The sequence below is a fragment of the Cyprinus carpio genome, chromosome A18 (assembly GCF_018340385.1).
Source record: "Cyprinus carpio isolate SPL01 chromosome A18, ASM1834038v1, whole genome shotgun sequence".
Lineage (NCBI taxonomy): Eukaryota > Metazoa > Chordata > Actinopteri > Cypriniformes > Cyprinidae > Cyprinus > Cyprinus carpio.
The window spans coordinates 25,828,272-25,850,763 of NC_056589.1; the positions used below are offsets into that span (position 1 = coordinate 25,828,272).

At 34.5% G+C, this 22,492-nt stretch overlaps 2 protein-coding genes across 4 annotated transcripts; one reads left to right on the forward strand and one right to left on the reverse strand.

The window, feature by feature from the left end:
* Window positions 1–1,873: 1,873 nt before the first annotated feature.
* LOC109109508 (GATOR complex protein WDR59-like) lies at window positions 1,874–16,175 on the reverse strand. 3 transcript variants are annotated; one of them, XM_042775653.1, is made up of 27 exons: window positions 16,039–16,175; window positions 15,443–15,492; window positions 15,157–15,292; window positions 14,831–14,916; window positions 14,006–14,086; window positions 13,890–13,927; window positions 13,715–13,803; window positions 13,488–13,604; window positions 13,323–13,400; window positions 12,349–12,505; window positions 12,186–12,265; window positions 11,975–12,107; window positions 11,159–11,283; window positions 10,441–10,605; window positions 10,249–10,350; window positions 10,007–10,151; window positions 9,298–9,367; window positions 9,021–9,173; window positions 8,528–8,585; window positions 7,376–7,509; window positions 7,147–7,228; window positions 5,639–5,751; window positions 5,385–5,535; window positions 5,104–5,182; window positions 3,977–4,100; window positions 3,759–3,901; window positions 1,874–2,595 (listed from the first exon to the last, which is right to left on the reverse strand). In XM_042775653.1, exons 1-27 carry the CDS (start codon window positions 16,090–16,092, stop codon window positions 2,360–2,362), a joined length of 2,979 nt encoding a protein of 992 aa, XP_042631587.1. In that variant the 5' UTR covers window positions 16,093–16,175; the 3' UTR covers window positions 1,874–2,359. The 3 variants fall into 3 exon arrangements, 2 of the variants coding, with proteins under 2 accessions (XP_042631587.1, XP_042631586.1); XM_042775652.1 differs by lacking the exon at window positions 8,528–8,585 and having other exon boundaries at window positions 9,020–9,173; XR_006162506.1 differs by lacking the exons at window positions 1,874–2,595; window positions 3,759–3,901; window positions 3,977–4,100 and having other exon boundaries at window positions 8,528–8,583; window positions 9,020–9,173.
* Window positions 16,150–21,658, forward strand: nob1 (NIN1 (RPN12) binding protein 1 homolog). Its single transcript, XM_042775655.1, has 9 exons — window positions 16,150–16,268; window positions 18,443–18,575; window positions 18,682–18,815; window positions 18,907–18,978; window positions 19,381–19,521; window positions 19,600–19,866; window positions 20,727–20,824; window positions 20,928–21,072; window positions 21,280–21,658. The coding sequence occupies exons 1-9, from the start codon at window positions 16,200–16,202 to the stop codon at window positions 21,544–21,546; spliced, it is 1,326 nt and encodes a 441-aa protein (XP_042631589.1). The 5' UTR covers window positions 16,150–16,199; the 3' UTR covers window positions 21,547–21,658.
* The last annotated feature ends 834 nt before the right edge of the window (window positions 21,659–22,492 follow it).

Consider the following 22,492-nt stretch of genomic DNA (forward strand, 5'->3'; position numbering starts at 1 on the left):
GAACACCTGTCCAATAAAGAATCTTACTATGGCACGGATTATGAATATTAATTAAGTTGAGTAGGCGGACACTCCAGGAAGGTTACCAAGCAACGTCTGCAAGACTTAATTAATATTCATCAGCTTGGCCTTCGTCATAGTGGGATCAGTAATTTCGAGACCGCCTCAGAAAACTTGAAAACTCATCACTTCACTGCTGACTGCGGAGGATTTAGCACGCAGACTGCATGAAAAAGATTGCTCAGATTTCCTCTCTGAAATCATGTGAATCATAACATTCTGTGTGCTGCTTGTGGTATAATTTGGTCTGTCTTATAACCTTTAAGTCTTCAAGTTTATTTGTTTTAAATGTATTTATTTGTTGTATAATAATATAATATAACGTAATATAGTGTAATAAATATAAGGATAGAATATAATATACAATTTTAGCCTATGTGAAAATGAATAATAATAAATAACCTTAACTATTAAGGTTGAGTCAGAGAATTTATGAATGTTTTACAGATATAAACTTGCCAATTCAATTCTATTCTATTCTTGAAAATGCTGATTTCAGATGACAAACATGAATATTTGAATATGTGTGAACGAGAAATCAATAACTGTTAAAATATGGGTGATTCAAAACACTTCCTTTGGTTTATGGGGGATAATAAAAGTTTAAATGTCTCTCCTCAGCAGAATTACTTCCACAGATTTTCCCACAGCACATGCAGTTTCTTGTTCTTATCATTAATTTTAACAGAAACACCTCTGTATCTTTATCTAAGCATGTAACTACATTATTTATGGATAATCTTGGCCAGCTAATATGCTATTTATGCAGTGCATAAATGTTTTGGTTTTTTATTGTGCAGATTTTTCGTAGTTTGTGATTTACTCTTTACTGTTTAGCATTTATATTGTTATATTAAATGCATCCTGTAAGTACGGTCGATATTTGCACTGTGAGAAAATACATTGTAGCGTCTTTCCCTCCCTCTGCACAGAAATGTCAACATTCCAGCTTTGCTTTTATTTATGATTACACTCGCAAATGTTCTGGGTTTATTTCATTTGAAAATAAACATTCTGAGTGGATGATATTATGAATCCAGTCTGAAACTCTTAATGTACATCATCGTACATACTGTGAAAATATTAAACAGAGTTTCCAAATAATGGTAAAAGTTTATATAGTCTATTCCCATGCAATATGCACGTGTCTAGATAACTGTATTATCTTAATGCTTTGTCCTTCCTGAGGTTTAATATTGCTGTACCGCAGTATTATGGAAATAGTTATGCATGAAAAGGGTCGCAGGCAGGTCAGCTGCCTCACTAACTGCAAATCAATGACAGAGTCCTTATTAATCCACTTCACACACACTAAACAAGCTGACATCAATAAGAGCGAGCATGAATAAGAAACACAAGACAGCATAATAAAAAAGTCTCCTCTGTGCTGAATGAAGGGAATAATGATGAGAGCGTTCTTGCATGAGCAAAAAACATTCATAAGTGCCTTTCAAGACGGCAAACGCAGGTCCTTACCTTTTAAGACATGCTTTACAACAAAAGAAAGGAAAAAAAAAAATCCTCAAAGCAAGAGGAAAACTCCTTTAAGATGAATACTTTCTCTCATTAGTGTCATTTGACTTTTGGGTTTTACAGAATAATAATAATAACATTGCTGTTGACAATAATCAGTACAGAAATTCATAGTAAACAAGTTTGTTACAATCTTACTAGCTTTATTCGTTCAGTTAGAAAATGTAATGTGCAATATGAGGTAGTGATGACAGTTAATACACTTTTATGAGCACATTTCATAAAACAGAGTTTAAAATAAATGTTTCCAGCAACAATAAAGCGGCGTATGAAGCAATAATCACGGTATTGTACAATTTATTAATATTTTTATGGCACACGTACCATACATGTTAATCCTTCAAAGCATACAACAATTCTCTTCTGAAGGGAAACAAAACTTTGTAAAGCTTCTTTTCAACTGAAAAGAGCGATCAATACATACGTTTGAAAAAATATTTTTTGTTTCATAACCATAAAAGTCAGCAACTTTTCCCTTTTCCCCTTTCACAGATCAATTTCCACGGCACCTTACAGAGCAAATACATGCTCTACTCAAATCAACAGGTATAAAAGTGCAAAAAACAGCACTGTAAAAAAAAATCACTTACTAACTCGGCTGGTTTGACCTATTATAAGTTTGATATTTGCAGCTCCTCATTAGAACATTACTGTACACTTGTCCATCCTGAATGACGCTGGTGTTCCTCAACGTCTCTCCACCGAGGAGTTGCTACAGTACTGAGAGTTTTGAGGCATATCTTGAAGTTTTTGTTGTTTGTAATGTTCAGAAAGTGCTTTGCAGGAGGCAGTGGCACCCGCAGCCGGTGGGACAGACCTCTTGTGAGCGAAACCAGTCCATCATGTGACTGGTGTGTCCCCCGTGGCCGCAGCTCAGGCAGAAGTTAGAAGAGCCGCGTACGGCCACGTGACAGATGGCACACTGGAAGGTGAAGCGCTTGCAGACGGCACACTGGGTGCCGCGGGCCTGACTGCGACAGTGGCAGCAGTAAACGCCAAACTCTACATATAAGAGCAAAGACATGATGCAGGCTCATAAGTGTGAGTGTTAAACATTTGTTCAAGAGTTAAACATTGACTGACATTCTAGAAATGTGAGACCGATGCTTTGCTCCTCAAAGGAATTCTTATCCATTATCACAGAAAATAGTTTTAACTCATTCCTTAATTAAAAACAAACAAACATAGGAAGTCTACACCAGAATAAATGTTAAATGTATAGTTTAAAAAGTATTTTATGTTACATGATTTGCTGCTCAAGAAACATTTCTTTTTATTATCTGTGTTGAAAACAGTTGTGATGCTTAGTATTTTTTTAAATAAAAATTAATATAAATATTATAAATAATAAAACAACAATTATTACTAATTAAATTATTATTATATTAATAATTATAATTAATCAAATAACAAATAAGCAATTACATAATTGCTTATAAATTAAATAAAATAAATAATTAGTATAATAACAATAATTAATAATAATATTATTTAAGTTACATCTGAAAATTGTATTAATTACACACCAATTATTATTATTAGATCATGTTGAAAATAGTTGTGCTTCATATTTTTGTGCAGACCAGCATAATAATTAAACTATTAGAAACGAAACACCAATTATTATATACTGTTATAGTTATTAAACTATAATATAATTATTAATATAATAATAATAATAATTCTTATTATTTATAAATAACAATAATCGTCTAATAATTTGCTTATTAATTAAATTAATTACACACCGAATAATAATAATAAAAATAACTAAAACAATATTTTTTCTTGTTACAGTTCAGGTATATATATTACACACATATATATATACACATATATATATACATATATATATATATATATATATAAAATTTTTTTTTTTTTTTTTTTTTTATTTATTTATTTTATTTTTTTTCAGGAATTATGTCACTAAGAAAATAACCAGAAGCTTTTATAGAACTGTCTAGAACAGTAGTTTCACCAACAATTGAAACAACTTTATATCTCACACAAGTGCTTTAGCAACAATACAGGATGCACATATCTACTTCTACACTCTCTTATAAGTGGAGTACAGTAAACACACCTTTTGCATGATTTAATGAGATGATACCATTTCCTGTGACGGTCTGATAGTTGTTTGGAACCCTGTTTCTTTAACTTACCTATGCCTTTGTGTGGCTCTGGAGGGCAGGAGACAAATTTGAGCACCTCTGCCCTCTTGTCCTTCATGCCCCATCGGTGCAGGATCTCACCGTAGCACTTCTTGAAGTCGTCGAATTGCCAGGAGTTGGAGGGGTCCAGTAATCTGTGGATCAGAAGGAAGTCTTTAGAGTTTAGAGGTGCAGTGTTTATGTGATCATTGGTTGAACGGGACATTCACCGTTTGTTCATGTCGTGTTGTTCTTTTTCTCGTTCTCGGGGGTCGGTGTATATCTGGTTTGCATAGCGATAGTCATCCGGAGATGATTCTCCCCAGGGAGGAGCATGTTCTGACTCACGTCCACCTGAGAGACAAAACAGTAACATTTGACAACAATGATCAGAAAGTTTGCTCTAACAGTTCGATTACGATTCATAAATAAAACTTTTTGTCATGATGTGGAATCATTTTGGTACACTTCATTTGAATTAGTTAAAAAAAGAACACATGCAACTGTAAGAGAAAAACAAACATGAACAACTGGGATCTGCAATTGGTGGATTTTATTTAAAACATCTAAAAAAATATCTCTTTATATTATATCTTGTGTGAATGTAACAGTTTGGGTATTAATATAGTCATTCATTCTGAAAACAATATTAATGTAATTTATAGGTAATAAGTAAATTTATAGTAATAATAGTTTACAGATTATTATTATTATTATATTATATAATAATTAGTATATAGTTAATAATAATTATTATATATGTTATTAAATAATTATTATTGCTGTTGTTTTATTTATAAATATAAATATTAATAGTATAAACGTTTATTATATTACAATATTATTAAAATAATACTACTTACTAATACCACTAATAATAATAATATTTTTAATATAACAATAATAATACTAATCCTACTATAATGATTTTTCTTTTGCTTACACACATAATACTAATAATCATCATAATCTGAAATGTAATATGAACTAATTTATATTATTTTCTATTAATCACATGGCAAATAATAAAAAAATATTATTATGATTATATATAAATAATAAAATAACAACAATTATTATCTTTATTATTGTCGTTATCTTCATTATTATGAAAAACGAATTAAATTTTACTAATTAAACAAATTAAAAATATTTTTTTCCTAATATTATAAACATTTCTGTCAATCAATAATCATCAAACCAACCAACAGTAGTAGTCAAACATACAGGTTGTGTCACAAAGCCAGACAAGAGGGAAGAAATTGGTGTGACAGAACTACACATAATGTAGCCTTTGCTTCTTTCATGAACACTTAGCACTGAAATGTAATCTACGACTAAACTCATGATCTCTCACCCATGTTCCACGGAGTATTTGCAGAGTCTGAGGTACTTGAACACGATCCAGATGTGACAGAACTAGAGGTGAAACTGGGCTAAAGGAGCATTAATAACACAAAAGCAAACATATAAACACAGATGCAGGTCACAGATATTAAGCTGAAAACAACCTCTCTGATACACAGGAATGCTTCCCACACATTTAAGAAAGAAATACACAACTGATGCTAATTTCAACTGTAAGACACAATTAATTCCTACAGAATTCAAGCATTGATAAATGGTTTCCAAACATACGTAGCGGGAGTGGTGGGGCGTGAAGTTCGCCGCTCGAGGTTGCTGGTGTCCGTATAGAGTGAAATATTCCTGAGGGCTGCCATGACCTCTGAACACACTACACAACATGGCCAGACTCTGAACATCACTCATCTGACTGTAGTGTTCAAGCCTGCGGAGGAAAGAGACAAAGTCAAAGATCATGTGAAAACCAAGACTGCTTTATAAATTAATGCACATGTGCTGGTGTCGCCAGTTTACAAGCTGCAACTCACAATGTCTCCAGCAGGTGTCGCCCAAATGGATGTTTGGCCCAGGGAGTTCCAGCATCAGGGTCAGGATCGGGACTGAGGTCAAGATTTGTGGCTGCCGAGGCGAGCGCCCATACCTACAGACAGATCATGGAGAAATGGAAAAAGCTGTCATAAATCATGCTAACACATACACTACAGGTCGAAATAATCAAGAGTTATTCATGTTTTTTAATTAAGAAGTCTCTTATGCTCGTCAAGGCTGCATATATTTGATTAAAAATACAGTAAAATCAGTAACACTGTGAAATATTATTACAATTTACAATAACTGTTTTTTATTTGAATATATCTTCAAATGCAATTAATTCCTGTGATGCAAAGCTGAATTTTTAAATTATTATTATCAATGTTGAAAACAGCTTTTTGCCATTAAAATATTTGTAGAAACCATGATTTATTTTTTTCAAGATTCTCTGATGCATACAAAGTTTGAAGCAACAGCATTTATTTGAAAATATCTTTACTGAGATTTAAAGCATCCTTGCTTACTAAAAGTATTAATTTCTTTAAAACGGCAAACTTACCGGTTTTGTAAAAAGGTATTAAGCAACACAACTGATTTCAACATTGATAATAATAAGAAATGTTTCTTGAGCATCAAATTAGCATATTAGAATGATTTCTGAAGGATCGTGTGACACTGAAGACTGGAGTAATGATGCTGAAAATTCAGCTTTGATCACAGCAATAAATTACATTTTAAAATATATTAAAATAATAAAAAAGTTATTTTAAATTGTAATAATATTTCACAATATTTCTAATTTTACTATATTTTTGATAAAAAAAAAATGCAGCCTTGGTGAGCATACGACACTTCTTTTACAAAAATCCTACCAAGCCCAAACCTCTGAACGGTAGTACAGTATATTAAAAGGCGATTTTATCACAATACTTTCATGTAACACATATGTGACCCTGGACCACAAAACCAGTCTTAAGTGTCAATTTACCAAAATTGAGATTTATACATCATCTGAATCAGCTGAATAAATAAGCTTTCCATTTATGTATGCTTTATTAGGATGGGGCAATATTTAGCTGAGATACAACTATTTGAAATTCTAGAATCTGAGGGTGCAAAAAAATGTAGATATTGAGAAAATCACCTTTAAAGTTGTCAGAAAGAAGTCATTAGCAATGCATATTACTAATCAAAAATTAAGTTTTGATATAATTACGGTAGGAAATTTACAAAATATCTTCATGGAACATGATTTTTACTTAATGTCCTAATGATTTTTGGCATAAAAGAAAAATCAATAATTTTGACCCATACAATGTATTTTTGCCTATTGCTTCAAATATGCCCCTGTGACTTAAGACTGCTTTTGTGCTCCAGGGTCACATATAATGTTTAAATCTTCTTGTTATACTTTCTAAACAGTGTATATTTTGTGGTTGTTCTGGTGCAAACATTACAAAAATCTTAATTATTCCAAACATTTGGCTGATATCACATACAGTACCTTTGCTAAATCCCTGCGGCCCACTGCTAAGGCCGCCGCCCCATTCTTCTGACATGTGTCCTGTGTGTCATTAACATTGAGCCTAAGGTGAAGAAAAACAAAAAGATGCTGAGGATCAAGATGACATTTGAACAAAAGCCGATGTTGTGAGTTATTGCTGTTACTAACAAGAAAGATATCATCTGAATATGACCAGGAATGCATTTCTATCTAAGAAAACACAACATACACATATGTTTCCCCGAGGGCTTTGTGCACAGGGAGCAGACGTGAGATTTCCTGGATGATGACTTTGCCAGCCAGTTTGATGGGTCTGCTGCTGTAGTCTCCTCCCTCTCGCTTGCCTTTCCAGCGACGGGATTTCTGAACACCGTAATAATAACAGCCAACAGGATCAGTCACTTTCTGATCAAAATAAATCAATAAATCATATCCTAAATGATTCCTATGGTTGTCAGTATGAGAAAACCCCTTTCGAGAATATAATTATAAATCATCATATATATTCAATTATTATTATTATGCATGTGTTGTTATCATTAGAATTACTATAATAATTTCTTAATTAAATTTGAATAAAAAAATCATTTGAAATAAAATTAAATACATTTCTCTAAATGCTTCATATTTGTTAAATGCACTAAAAAACTTGAATTATTATAATAAATGTTAAAAAACTGCTAATATTGACAGAAGTTAAAGCATAATTTGAAATATCATTAGGGTCTATAATTATTAAAATATTCAGTACCAGCCATAAAATTAAAATTAAAATATTTAACAAAACTTTAATCAAAAAGTTATTAAAAAGCACTAAAATAATAATAATTATTCATTTACGCATATATTTATTTATTGATATACTTATGTTTTTATTTACTTAAAGTCATGCCAGACTATATCTATATAGATATATGTGTGTGTGTGTATATATATATATATATATATATATATATATATATATATATATACATATATGTACATATATATATACATATATGTACATATATATATACATATATGTACATATATATATACATATATGTACATATATATATACATATATGTACATTATATATATATATATATACACACACACACATTTTTTTTTTCTTTTTCTTCTATTTTTGGCTGACATTTTTTTTGTGACAAACTGATTGGTTACAGTGTTACATGGAGCATCATATACATGCAATTTCTTTTTAATGATCTGTAAACAACTGCTAAATTAGTAATGAATTTTTTTTCAAAGCAGAAAATACAGGGCAAAATGTAGAGCTGTGATGTGCCATACAAGAAATGTATGACAGCAAATAACAAGCAGCAAAACAAGTAGATGAGAAAGACAGAATAAGTGTGAGGGAGGGGCAGGGGTCAATACCGGACATTCATGAATAGTCTGCACAGACCACCGGCGGGGAGCAGACAGAGGGGGTTCTGATTGGATAAAACAGACCACAGCAACATGAGTGAGGGACACATGCCACCAAAACTCAACAGGAGAAAGACAGCACAGAGAACAACAGTGAAAATGGTGCTTTTGAACCGGTGGAATAAGCAGGTGGATGGAGGGATGTGATGTGAAAAGCAAGAATAACAACTCAGAACAGAACAATAAGTAGAGAAACATGTTAAAAAAGTAAAACCCATTTAAGAAATCATGTATAACCATTTCCGCAGACAGGCCATTTCACTTTCAAAAGCCCTCCCAAAAACAAGAAGAATAGAATAGAATAGAATAGAATAGAATAGAATAGAATAGAATAGAATAGAATAGACAAATCCTAACCACCTGACCATGGCTGCTGAATATAAATGTGCTTAAACAAACTTCCCGCCAGCACTAATTTCAGTCCTGTGTGACGAGTCTCACCCGCTCTTTGTAGTAAAAAGATGATATGGACACTTGGTCTTTGTCTGTGCGCGTTGGGCTCCCGCTGTACAACCTCAGGGTGGTCTGAGACTCCGTTCGCATTTTCATGGGCGTCATTCCCCCGCTGTGATACGCTGACAGAGCTGACAGCGACCTGCACACGCACGCAGACTTCATCTTACGACACGTGCTAAACTGTCTGTCACTGTGTTCAAATAATAATATAGCATAACATTCCGTGTTTCAGATAAAGCATGCAAACTGGAATGAATATTCACCTGGGAGTAGGTTCGGTCGGAGGGACTGTACGATGCATAGTTATGGGCCGTGTGAAATAAACCAAGGAACCTAATAAGCAAATTAAGTTGAGATTTATGTGTTGGATTTAAATTAAAAAACAAAAGTTTGGAATAATTAAGATTTTTTTTAAAGTCTCTTATGCTCATCATGGCTCAATTTATTTGATCAATAATACGGTAATAAGTAGTACAGTAGTATTGTGAAATGTGTTTACAATTTTTTTATTTTGATATGTTTTAAAATATTATTCCTGTGATGCAAGCTGAATTTTCAGTATCATTGCTCCAGCCTTCAGAAATCATTCTAATAAAACAATTTTTTGCTGCTTAATAATGTTTGTAACATTATAAATTGTAATTTCATAATAAATTACATTTTAAAACATATTAAAATAGAACCCTGTTCTTTAAATTGTAATAATATTTCACAGTATTCTTGTCTTACTGTATCTTTGATCAAATAAACACAGCTTTGATGAGTGTAAGAGGTTTCTTTAAAAGTGGTGTCACAAAAGTTCAAACCTGTGACCAGTAGAATATATATATATATATTTTACATATTTAATATTACAGACACAACTAATGTCTACTTCATGCATACTGGCAAACAGATTGGCATACAAGTAATAAACAGTGGACCAAAAATGTATATGCATAGATGGAAGAAAAGGGTCATATCCCAGCCCACCTGTCCCACAGAAGCGTGCCCCTGAGGTGCGTGGGAAGGGGATGTTGGAGTCCTGGTACGAGCCGTAAGTATTGCTTACTCGAGGGAAAGCAGGAAGTGCTGGAGTCACCGGGTTGGTGAGCACATAAGGGTTCGTACTGTCCTCCTGGACATCCAACAGCAGTGAGTTAAAAACTCATCATGGAAACTAATCATAAATCTGTCTGAACAAAATGATGAGTACAAAAGTAAAGTTAACTCACCATGACTCCATCTGACTCTAAGCAAGACACCAGCTGTCGAACACATGGCTCTAAGCAGTTCTGGTTTCTCTTCACCTTCTGAAGGGACGTATCTGTCAGGATCTACAAAAGAGACGAGGCTGTTTCAACATGACATCGTTCAAAGCTCTGACTAAATCTCAAGGCAAGCGTGATGGGTGTTAGAGTTTCAACCTTCTGTATTTTGGTCTTTGTGGAAGACGAGATGTTCGTCGGAGAGACGAACTGGAAAGATGGCGCTGCATTGTTGGGATACTGGGCAGGAAACTTCACCACGAGACGGACACGGTTGGCTCCGCAGTCGGCCGACACGATGCAGCTGCGGTTGACGGCATCCATCTACAAGAACAATAATGTCACTGTCTTATTTGTGACCCTGGACCACAAAACAAGTGTTAAGGTGCTGGGGTATATTTGAAGCAATAGCCAAAAAAACATTGCTTGGGTCAAAATCATTGATTTTTCTTTTATGCCAAAAATCATTAGGATATTAAGTAAAGATCATGTTCCATGAAGATATTTTGTAAATTTCCTACCGTAAATATATCAAAATTTAATTTTTGATTAGTAATATGCATTGTTAAGAATTCATTTGGACAAATTCAAAGGCAATTTTCTCAGTATTTAGATTTTTTTGCATCCTCAGATTCCAGATTTTCAAATAGTTGTATCTCGCCTAAATATTGTCCAATCCTAATAAACCATACATCAATGAAAAGCTTATTTATTCAGATTTCAGATGATGTATAAATCTCAATTTCGAAAAATGGACACTTTAGAATGGTTTTGTGGTCCAGGGTCACATTTATGTTATAACTGCATCCCATTTATTAGAATTCTGCAACATGACACTCCACATAACAGACGATTTTCAGCAATCACAGCGACTGACCTCCACATTGACGTTGCGAATCTGTAAGTTGACTAGAGAAAACTCTTGCTGCAGAGTCTGAGGCAAACCTGGCACGTCATTCTTCCCGCTGGACGACAGGCCAGACTGAGGGCCGTCAAACTGATCTGTGAACAGACAGTAATTTACATTCATTAAAACTAGGATCTGACGGAAACATCCACTTTTACACATCACCATAAATGAAGAACGAATATTCAATGCATAAACAAAAGGATTTAATAATCAGTAATAATTATAAAATATTCAATGCATTATTTTTCATTCAAAATACATTTTTAATATTAGTTATGGAAAATCTACCAAATTCAGATCCACAAATTACTGTATATGTTTAAGTTTGGGGTCGGTATGATCTTTTTAAATGTTTTTAATAGAAGTCTCTTATGTGCACAGAGACTGCAGAAACTGTAATATCATTAAATATGATTACAATTAAAAGAACTGTGTTCTATTTTAATATATTTTAAAATATATTTTAAAATATATATATATATTTTTTTTCATTTAATAAAAATCCACCAATTCCAATCCACTTCCTGTGCAGATTTCTATTTAATTAATTTATTTAATTCTATTTGTTTATTCTATTCTCTTATATTCTATTTAGCCACACAACACAAATAAATAAAATATAATAGATTTAAATAATAACATTTAAATATAAATTGATAAGACCAGCAGACACACAGTGCTCACAGCTACGTCTTCAGCAATTATGAGTTGAGTCAAAATAACTAAATGAATGAACCACAATGCATCAAATCCCTGTCAGAGCAACTCTTCCCTTTTTTTCACCTTGCGAGTCGTCCGCTGTGAATCCAGGGCTGAGCGGAGGTTCAGAGTCTTGGGACCTCAGTGTTTTCTCCGTCTCTGTGGTGAAAGTCAAGCCCTCCATCAACGCGTCCACGATGTCATTGGCACAGCACAGCTACAGATCACACAAGCTCATCAGTCTCAAACATAAAGTCACCAGCTGCACTGAAAGGATTGAGTTCATGAGCATCACCTTCTGAAGCTGAGGATCTACTCTCCATATCCTCAGGGTTTGATCTCTGGACCATGTGACCAGCTGGCAGTCTTTGGAACCTAAAATACAGAATGGATTGTGTTTTTTTAAAATGAAGCACTTGTTTACAGAATTATCAGCATCTACTGGCTGCTCCTCTCACCTTCTTTCTGCTGCCTCCACTGAAACTCGAGTACAACATCATCGTGGCCCACGAAAGCGTGAACAGGACTGTTGAGTTCCAGCGTGCTCCACAAGAGGAGGCTGTTTTCTCTCCGTAGCTGAGGAACCATCACTGTAACCAGGCCGTTAGAGAAAGGCTGAACAGAAGAAAAGGATGAGGATGCAGTGAGTATTTTATAATATGCTAATTCATGTTTTCTGGAATTATAAATGACATTTCAATGATGCAAGTATAAGGGGAAAAAGTTTTTGCAAGAAAGCTCTCATGCTCACCAAGGCTGTACTCATTTGATCACAAAGAGTAAAAAATTGTTAAATATTATTACAATTTAAAGAAACTGATTCCTATTTAAATAGGTTTTAAAATATAATTTATTCCTGTGATCAAAGCTGTATTTTCAGCATCATTACTCCAGCCTTCAGAAATCATTCTAATATGCTGATTTGAGGATTGGTGCTTAATTATCACTAATGGTTTTTATTATTAAACAGTGTTTCCAAAAAAATATTAAGCAGCACAACTGTTTCCAACATTTATAAAACGAAATGTTTCCTGAGCAGCAAAACAGCGTACTGTATTAGAATGATTTCTGAAGGATCATGTGGCACTGAAGACTGGAGTAATGATGCTGGAAATTCAGCTTTGCATTGCAGGAATAAATTACATTTTAAAATATATTCAAATAGAAAACATCTATTTTAAATTTTAATATTTCGCAGTCTTACTGTATCTTTGATCAAACAAAAGCAGACGTGATGACCATAAGTGATATCTTTCAAAAACATAATAAAATATAAATATTCCAAACTGCATAACATCAATAAACAATACAACAAAAGAAAAAAAAAAAAAAAAAAAAATATATATATATATATATATATATATATATATATATATATATATATATATATATATACTTAAACTGAACATTTATATAATGGTTCAAACTGTACCGTGTATCTGGCCTTCCACACAGGCACCTGACATGACAAGATATCAAGGTACTTCCGGGGTTGTCTGTAGTCCCAGAACTTTTGGAGTAAATCAATACAGACAAAGAATCAGGTGTAAGTTCAACTGCAGTGAACAACACGATCAATAATTGAGATTCTAATCACCCGAACAGAGTTGTCCTGACTGGAAGTAGCCAGGATGTACTCGTTATCAGGGTGCCAGTCCAGACCATGAATCTTTGACAGGTGGGCGGCTACATACTCCACTGCAGTGTTGGGTTTCTGAAGCACAGAACAGTAAGCAGACAGATTAACAGGCAGACAAAGGCTGATCAATTGATAACCGATACCAGTGATGATTACGTAATCATAATGCAGCAAGTAACAATCACCCTCTTGTCCCAGATTCTGACATCACCATCATGACTTGATGCCAAACAATAGTGATTCCGCCTGTTCCACTTCACCTGAGAGGCTCCAGCTATTATACAGGAGAAACATGACAAAATAAAAACAATAAATAAAAAGACAGATGTTGTAGAAGTTATATCTGGTTTTTGCACTTACCCACAGCAGACAGAGCCACGGTTGGCTTTCGAGTGTCCCTGGAAATTATGAAAAAGGCGTAAAACATGGTGGAAAACTGTTATCACTGTTATCATACACTCTTTGTCCGCGCTCACCTTGTGTCCCATATGTAGATGTATGTGTCGACAGAACTCGTGACAAGAAACTCCGGTTCAAACCAGGACCAGTCCAAATCACTAACAGTAAAACACTCTGAAAAGTTATATCACAATTATTTGTGATATTAGAATATATGTGACCCTGGAGCACAAAAGCAGTCTTAAGTCGCTGGGGTATATTTGAAGCAATAGCTAAAAATACATTGTATGGGTCAAAATCATCGATTTTTCTTTTATGCTAAAAATCATTAGGATATTAAGTAAAGATCATGTTCCATGAAGATATTTTGTAAATGTCCTACTGTAAATATATCAAAACTTAATTTTTGATTAGTAATATGCATTGCTAAGAACTTCATTTGGACAACTTTAAAGGTGATTTTTTTCAGTATTTAGATTTTTTTGCATCCTCAGATTCCAGATTTTTAAATAGTTGTATCTCAGCCAAATATTGTCTGATCCTAACATACCATACATCAATGGAAAGCTTATGTATTCATCTTTCAGAGAATGTATACATCAGTGTGACATATTATTTACATTCTCATGTCAGATCAATTCAAGCCAAATCATTTCTATAATACTTTTCACAATACACTTTTGTAACACAAAAGGAGCTTTACAGAAACTCATAATTTCAATGTTTATAACATCTTAATGCTTAATTGTGCACAATTTTGCAGTTTAGAGCTGGGCTACAGTACAATTTAAATGTGGCGTGAAACTAAAGGTCTGAACTTTTTTCGCTCTAGTCATTTTTGGGATGAGGCAGAATCATCAGATTTCATAAGCAGCATTTCAGCTTGACGTCATCCGTGTTACCTTATAACACGTGTGTGGCCTTGCAAGGACGTATGTGGTTCACCGGATCCATCACGCCAGACGTACAGGTCGACACGCTGATTACTCTGCGGAGATGACAAAATGTAGAATGACAATATTAAAAATTAATAAACACTTACCAGATAGCCACTAACTCAGATTGATAAAGTATTTTCATTGTTACTTCTTGTTATGTAGTTAACTAACTCATCGTAAAGTGTTACCAAATATATGAAGCGCCATACAAATATATATTCCGTAAACATGTGAAAGCATAAATATGACACTGTCATGAATCAGCAGGAGATCATATCTTCTTTACGTACGGATGCTGCAAATAAATGGGCCTGGGTTTTGTGCGGGTTCCACTGGACTGTCCCGACGTCCCATTTGCTCTGGCGGCTGATTTTGCGTGGGGCTTCAGACGGCGTCTCCAAATTGACAACATATAAGAATCGTCTCCTGTTCAAAGCATTCACAAGTGCATAATGATGCATGCAGAAAGACATTCACACAATTAAAAAGCGATATGAAATGGGATGTAACTGCAGCGTGTAAGTGTGTGCTCATAATTCAACATGAAGATGATGCATTAGCCGAGGCTGAACAAACCCAGAGAGGACAGCGTGCTGGCCGAGACAGTCCACTGACATCGCAGTGGCCTGAAAACAGAAAAGTCTGTCAGTACACAACACAAAAAGACTTGTATACTTTCTCTGCATCCTTCTAAATTAATTGCACTGTAACGTTGCAGTTATAAACAAAACAGGAGAATATGTTTAAAGTTACACTCAAACTGTACTTATGCTGTCTTTTCTAAAATAAATGACACTTGGTTTGATAGTTTATATCGAATGCAATGACGTACAGACATTTTATAAGTGTGTCCAAATACTTTTTGAAGCCAATGTATGCTAATAATATATATTTGCATTATATATAAAGCATTATACTAAACCACAGATATCCCAAGTAATTCTCAAGTTTTTATTTTTGACGACAGGTTTATTCTAATTCTAATAATAACTAAAAGCATTATATTAAGCATAATACACCTTAGTAAACAAAAGCTGTCATTCACTTTAAAGCTTAATAGACGTCGCTAGGTATTGACATGGCAGCTGTGCATGTTTATTGCTCTGGTGCTTGTGGAAACTACTTTTCTAACGCAACTAACGCATGCCTTTAGGTGTAGCGACTGTGTTTACCTGCGCATCTCGAAACTCCACCACCACATTCTCGCTGCTCCAGCGGGCCGCCATCTTCACCCACCAGAACGTCAACAAATAACGTGATTCTAACGAGAGTTACTACAGCGTCATCTCGCGAGAACTCGCGTCTCTCTCAGCCGCTGCTACACACTGACAAGATGGTCGCGACGATGGTGGAGCATGTTGTGGCAGATGCTGGCGCTTTTATCAAACTGGCACCTCTGCAAGTGAGTTATTATTGATGACTTTGGCCTCTTTCTCAGTTTTTGAACACTGCTGTCCCGAAATGTGAGTTTTTATGACTGTGACGCAGGATGAGTTAGAGAGCTGACACGTGTGCTGTACTGCGGAGTTACTGGAGTTAGAGGAAATAATTGATTAATTGTATGTAAGTTAGGCACGATTGTGGTGTAACTTACTTGATTACAAAAAATATCATGGTACTGCCATGTTTTTTGCACAGTGTGCCATTGTATTGTCTTCTCGGTGTATTTTACCATGGTGCGTCATTTCATTCATCATGGAGAATGGTAGACTTCCAGTTGGACAATTAAGAAATATGTATTTACATCTAAATTATATATATGTAAAATATTAAATATATTAAAATAATGGTTTTCTATTATGTTATTCTTTGAAATATTTTTAAAAAGCACTGAAGATGAATTTTCAGCATCATTACTGCAGTCGTCAGTGTCACATCCTTCAGAAATCATAATAATATATATTTATTTTCAGTGTTGGAAACTATTTTGCTGCTTAATATTTTTTGGAAGCTGTGATGCTTTTTTTCAGGATTCTCTAATGAATAAAAAGTTAAAAAGAACAGCATTTACTCAAAATAGAAATCTTTGGTAACAATATACACAAAAGTTTGGGTCAGTAATATTTTTTTCTTTTTCTTTTTTTTTGAAAGAATTGAATGCTTTTATTCAGCAAGAATGTGTTAAATTTATAAAAAGCGATAATAGAGACTTGTATTGTTAAAAAAGACTTCTATTTTAAATAAATGTTGTTCTTTTTAACTTTATTCATCAAGTAATCCTGAAAAAAAAACAAACTCTGATAATAAATCAGGATATTAGAATGATTTCTGAAGGATCATGTGACTTCCAAGACTGGAGGAATGATGATGAAAAATCTCCTTTGCATCACAGAAATTAATTATATTAAAGTAAGTAATAAAGTATATTAAAATAGAAGACTGTTATTTTAACTGGTAATAATATTTTACAATATTACTGTTTTTTTTTTCTCTGTTTTTGGTTAAATAAATGAAGAGACTTCTTTAAAACACATTCGAAATCTTACTGATCCCAAACTTTTGAACAGCATTATATATATATATATAGATAAATGGGTCAAAGACGTTAAGATGTCCGCATCAAAAGAAATGTTCAAAAGTGATATTGTGTCCATAGAAAGCACATTAAATCTAAGTAAAATGTCTACTTTTAAGGTTTCAAATAAGTTTTTGGAGAATAAAATGTCAAAATTTGGTTGAAATAATGTTACATTGTCATTCAGTGTAACACAATATTTATGCAAAAATTCAAACAACATGCTTATTCTGACGTGCACTGTGACGAGTGGGGCGGGGCCGCGAGCCGTGGGAACGGAGCGAGGCCGGTGGAGTGATTGGGAAATGAGCGACACCTGCTCCACTCACCGGTCTCGAGTCCCACGGAGGAGATTGGGAGGATATAAAAGAGGAGCGACGACAGTGAAGGACGAGAGAGGACCAGGCCTGGGTTTTATTTTGTGTTTGGTTTTTGTTTGTGCGCGGCAGTCGCCCGTGAGGGGCTGTCGCGCTATTTTAATGTTTATTTTGTTATTAAAGCTTTAATTTGAGTGTCCGCCGGTTCCCGCCTCCTTCTTCCCGTGATTGTGAAGTTTTTATATTATTACATGCACATATTAAAATATCTAAAAGAATAATGGAGCGTACTAAATTTTGTGTTTTAAATTAGTAAAAAATTCTTACTGACAAATGGGCAAAACCTAGGATAGTGGCAGATGTTAAAAATGTAAAATTACAACTCGTTAGTATTTGGGGTGAAAGTAATTAGTCTTTTAATATGTCATAAATTGATTTTTGTTGTAAATATGCCGGACAAGATTGTTACACTGAATGACATTTTACTGGGTGTCTTCTGTAAATCAGGGGAAAATGTATGATGTTTATTATTTGCTCAGAAAAACAAAAACAAAATTGCAATTAAATAAAACAGAAAACTTTTTGCATTTTTTGGGGGAAAAACTACAACAGTTTAAAGCAGTATTACACTTTTTTTTTATGCTTAAACACTTTTTCGTCTTTGACCCATATATGTGTATATATATATAATATGAATACCAGACATTGTATCTGTCATCACATGTTTGTTTGTTTTACTTTTAGGAAATTGGAAAGAATATTTACACCTTGAAGGATGTTGTTGATGAAATTCGGGATAAACAGACAAAAAGGAATTTGGCTTTTTTGCCATACAAGCTCAATTTCAAAGAACCGTTTCCAGAGCACGTACGATTTGGTAATAACAACTCGTACTATTACTAAAGCGTCTCATGTTGAATGCTGAGAGTGTGTTATGGGTGATGATTTATGCATATTAATTTTTATTTACTTTGAAAACACAGTTACGGAATTTGCTAAAAAGACAGGAGACTATCCCAGTCTCTCAGCGACAGACATCAAGGTCCTGGCTCTGACTTATCAGCTGGAAACAGAGAATGTGGGAACTGAGCACTTGAAGAAAGAACCTGAGACAAAGGTACTGATGATCAATTGATTAATTCGGATCTTAATTCACATGCATTCACGTCTGTTCTGGCTTTCAACACTCTTTTCTGTTTGGGTTTCAGGTCCAAATATTCAGCACACAAAGACATCCAGAGACTCCTGTTGGCGTCGCTGGTTTCCATTTCCCATCGAAAGTAAGACGTTACTTGCAAATGCAAGCATTGTATTTGAGTAATGGGTAACACTTTATTTTAAGGTGTCATTGTTACACGTTACATGTACTTACTATTTATAATAACAATTAATTATGCATAATTACATGCAAGTTACACTAAGTCAAACCCTAACCATATAGTAAGTACATGTAGTTAATTAATATTACTCCGTACTTAAATGTATAATTACACTGTAACAAGGACACCTTAAAATAAAGTGAGTAATGTTGTTAAAATTAATTTCAAAGGCTTTTTCCAGTTTGACACAGATGTTTTTATAGAAAAAGTTAATATATTTAGACAGCAGATAATGTGTAATAATAATAATAATGCAGATGTACCTTGAAGGCTCCTTTTAATTTCAGCTTCTTTCCTCAAAAGTCTTCAGGTAAACAAGGTACAGCTGTCCAGATCCCACCTACAACAAACACGCCACAAGACCCTGATACTTCACAATTCAACACCTTTCAGTTTTGGAGGAATCCTCTGCCCAGCATTGAGACTGACCTTCTGGAACTGCTAGTGAGGAATCTGACCACCTCCAAACCGCTGCCACAGTCACGTTAGACCAGAATAAATCACATTTTTTCTTCTCTCTAGGCAGCAGACGCCATCACAGTCACACACAAACTAGAGTCTGTTGACCTGTCCGCTGACAGTCAGCTGGCTGCATCTGAAGAACAGGATGGCACAGGTGGAGACCAGCACGAAGAGGAAGAAAGCAGCGATGAGGAGGAGGAAGATGATGATGATGGTGGAGGATGGATTACTCCCAGCAACATAAAGCAAGTCCAGATGGATGCTGGTAACTTGGGACCGACAGCAGACGTCAGAGTGGGCTGCGTGACCACTGACTTTGCCATGCAGGTACTTGTCATTGTTTAGACATAATGGAAATAATCAATTAAAACATGTTTTTATAATATTATATTTTCCCAATAATTAAAGGAATAGTTCACCCAAAAATGAAAATTTGAAAATGTACTCACTCTCGGGTCTTCTGAGATGTAGATGAGTTTGTTTCGTCATCAGAACAGATTTGGAGAAATGTAGCATTCCATCACTTGGCTCAGCAAAGGATGCTCTGCAGTGAATGGGTGCCGTCAGAATGAGAGTCCAAACAGCTGATAAAAACATCACAATAATCCTCACCACTCCAGTCCAGCAGTTAATGGCTTGTAAAGTGAGAAGCTGCGTGTTTGTGAGAAACAAATCTGTCATTTAGACGTTTTTAACTTCAAACCGTTGGTTCCAGCTAAAATTTGAGTCTGTAATCCATAATATTGTTTTCTGCGGTGACAAAGTCTTCACATTTGAATCAGAAGAGAAATCTGAAACAACCACTGTTCTGAACAAATACAGTATGTTGGTGGATTTTGATGAGAGGACAGAAAGAGGGTGGACTTTTGCACTGGATGAAGCATTATTATGCATTATGGAATCATATTTTAGACGGGAGCAATGGTTTGAATTAAAATGTCTTGACAGATTTGTTTCTTACAAGTATGCAGCTTATCACTTCACAATGTTAACTGATGGACTGGAGTGGTGTGGGTTATTGTCATGTTTTTATCAGCTGTTTGGACTCTCATTCTGACGGCACCCATTCACTGATCCATTGGTGAGCAAGTGATAGAATGCGAAAATATTTCTTGCACATTAAGCAAGTGTGGTCAGTTATGTTCATTACCTCACAAAAACCTAACGTCTTATTGTTTTCCTGACAGAATGTTCTGATTCAGATTGGACTGCATGTGCTGTCTGTTAATGGCATGCTTATTAAAAACACCAGGAATTACATTCTGCGCTGCCACGCCTGCTTCAAGTAAGCGATGGATTCACCAGGGAAAATAATAACAGTTTCAGTGCAGGAATAACTTTGTCACTGTAATTATTTTTTTTTCTTCTTCTTGTTTTCATATTTTCAGGTCAACAACAAACATGAACAAATCTTTCTGTCCACATTGTGGGAATGACACCTTGAAGAAGGTTGCTGTCAGCATTAACGAGGACGGCACCATGCAGATGCATTTTTCCAAGAATCCCAAAGTGCTCAATCCAAAGGGGAAGAGAGTGAGTAATGCTTTGGATGTTGTAACAGTAAATGTTATATTATATATATATATATATATATATATATATATATATATATATATGAGCTAAATGCATTAGAAATTTGGTTCTGTTTATGTATTTGGAAGGCATTGAATGCGTAGTGTCATATAAATCAATATTAGTGATCATGTACTTATGGTTTGTTTCTTCTCTCGTCCTCTGCAGTACTCTTTGCCTTTGCCACAAGGAGGAAAACATGCCAATAACCCACGCCTGGTGGACGATCAGCGTTTCCCCCAGCAGAAAATGTCTAAAAAGGCTCGTCAGAAGACTGATGTGTTTGACCCTGATTACCTGGCCGGCAGCTCTCCGTTCTCCGAGCACGATGTCTACAGCAGGTCAGCCGGCTTACAGCTGCGGGACGCTCAGACTGGAGGAGGAAGACAACGAACAAATCCTAACGCAGCACGCAAAAAATTTGTTAAGAAGTGATTATGCTCTCACCCTACCTCCAGATTCTGGAAGCCTGGAACATTGAATTCCTGATTGAATTAAAATGTTAATGGTGATTTATCTTAATAAATCTGTTTAATCTTTCTCTTGACTTTAGGTTTAACTCTTTATTACAAAATATTTTCCATATTCTACCCTCATACCAGTGGAAATTGTGAAATGGAAATCTTATTTTTGTGCTAACTTTTAATAACTTGCTTTTCTGATCTAGATTAAAAAAGACACTTTGCAAAGACAATCTGCTATTCCATGCAAACTCCTGTTTTGTTGGAAAAACAGAATGCTTTTGATTCAGTCAAAAGAATATCAAAATATCAGAAAGAACAGCCCAATATTTAGTTTTTTTTTTTTTTCAATTTAATTTTTTTTTTTTTTAATTTTCAAAACACCCTAGAAAATATGTGCAAACAAAAAACATACAACAGAAGTAAAATCAAATACGTAATCAAATTAAAAGTAAGATGCAACAAAGGTGTAAGGATGCTTATGTCAAAATTTAAGGGCTAGTTCAGCCAAAAATAAAAATTATAATTTACTCACCCTAAAGTTGTTCCAAACCTGTGTGGGTTTGTCTCTTCTGTTGAGCACAAAAGAATATTTTTTTAAAGAATGTTGGTAAACAAACAGTTGGCGGTAGCCATTGACTTCTATATTGTGGGGAAAAAAACACTATGGACGTCAATGTCTACTGGGAACCGTTTGGTTACCAACATTCTTCATTATTTGTGTTCAACAATAAAGAAACTCACACAGCTTTGGAACAAGTGAGTAAATGATGACAATTTTTATTATTGGATGAACTACCCCAGATTTAATGCCTTGCATTAGATAAGCTGCATCTGTAGACTAATGATGTGCAAGCTTTTCTTAGAACTACATTATTATTATTATTATTTTGCAATGACATTTCACCAACTAATCGTCC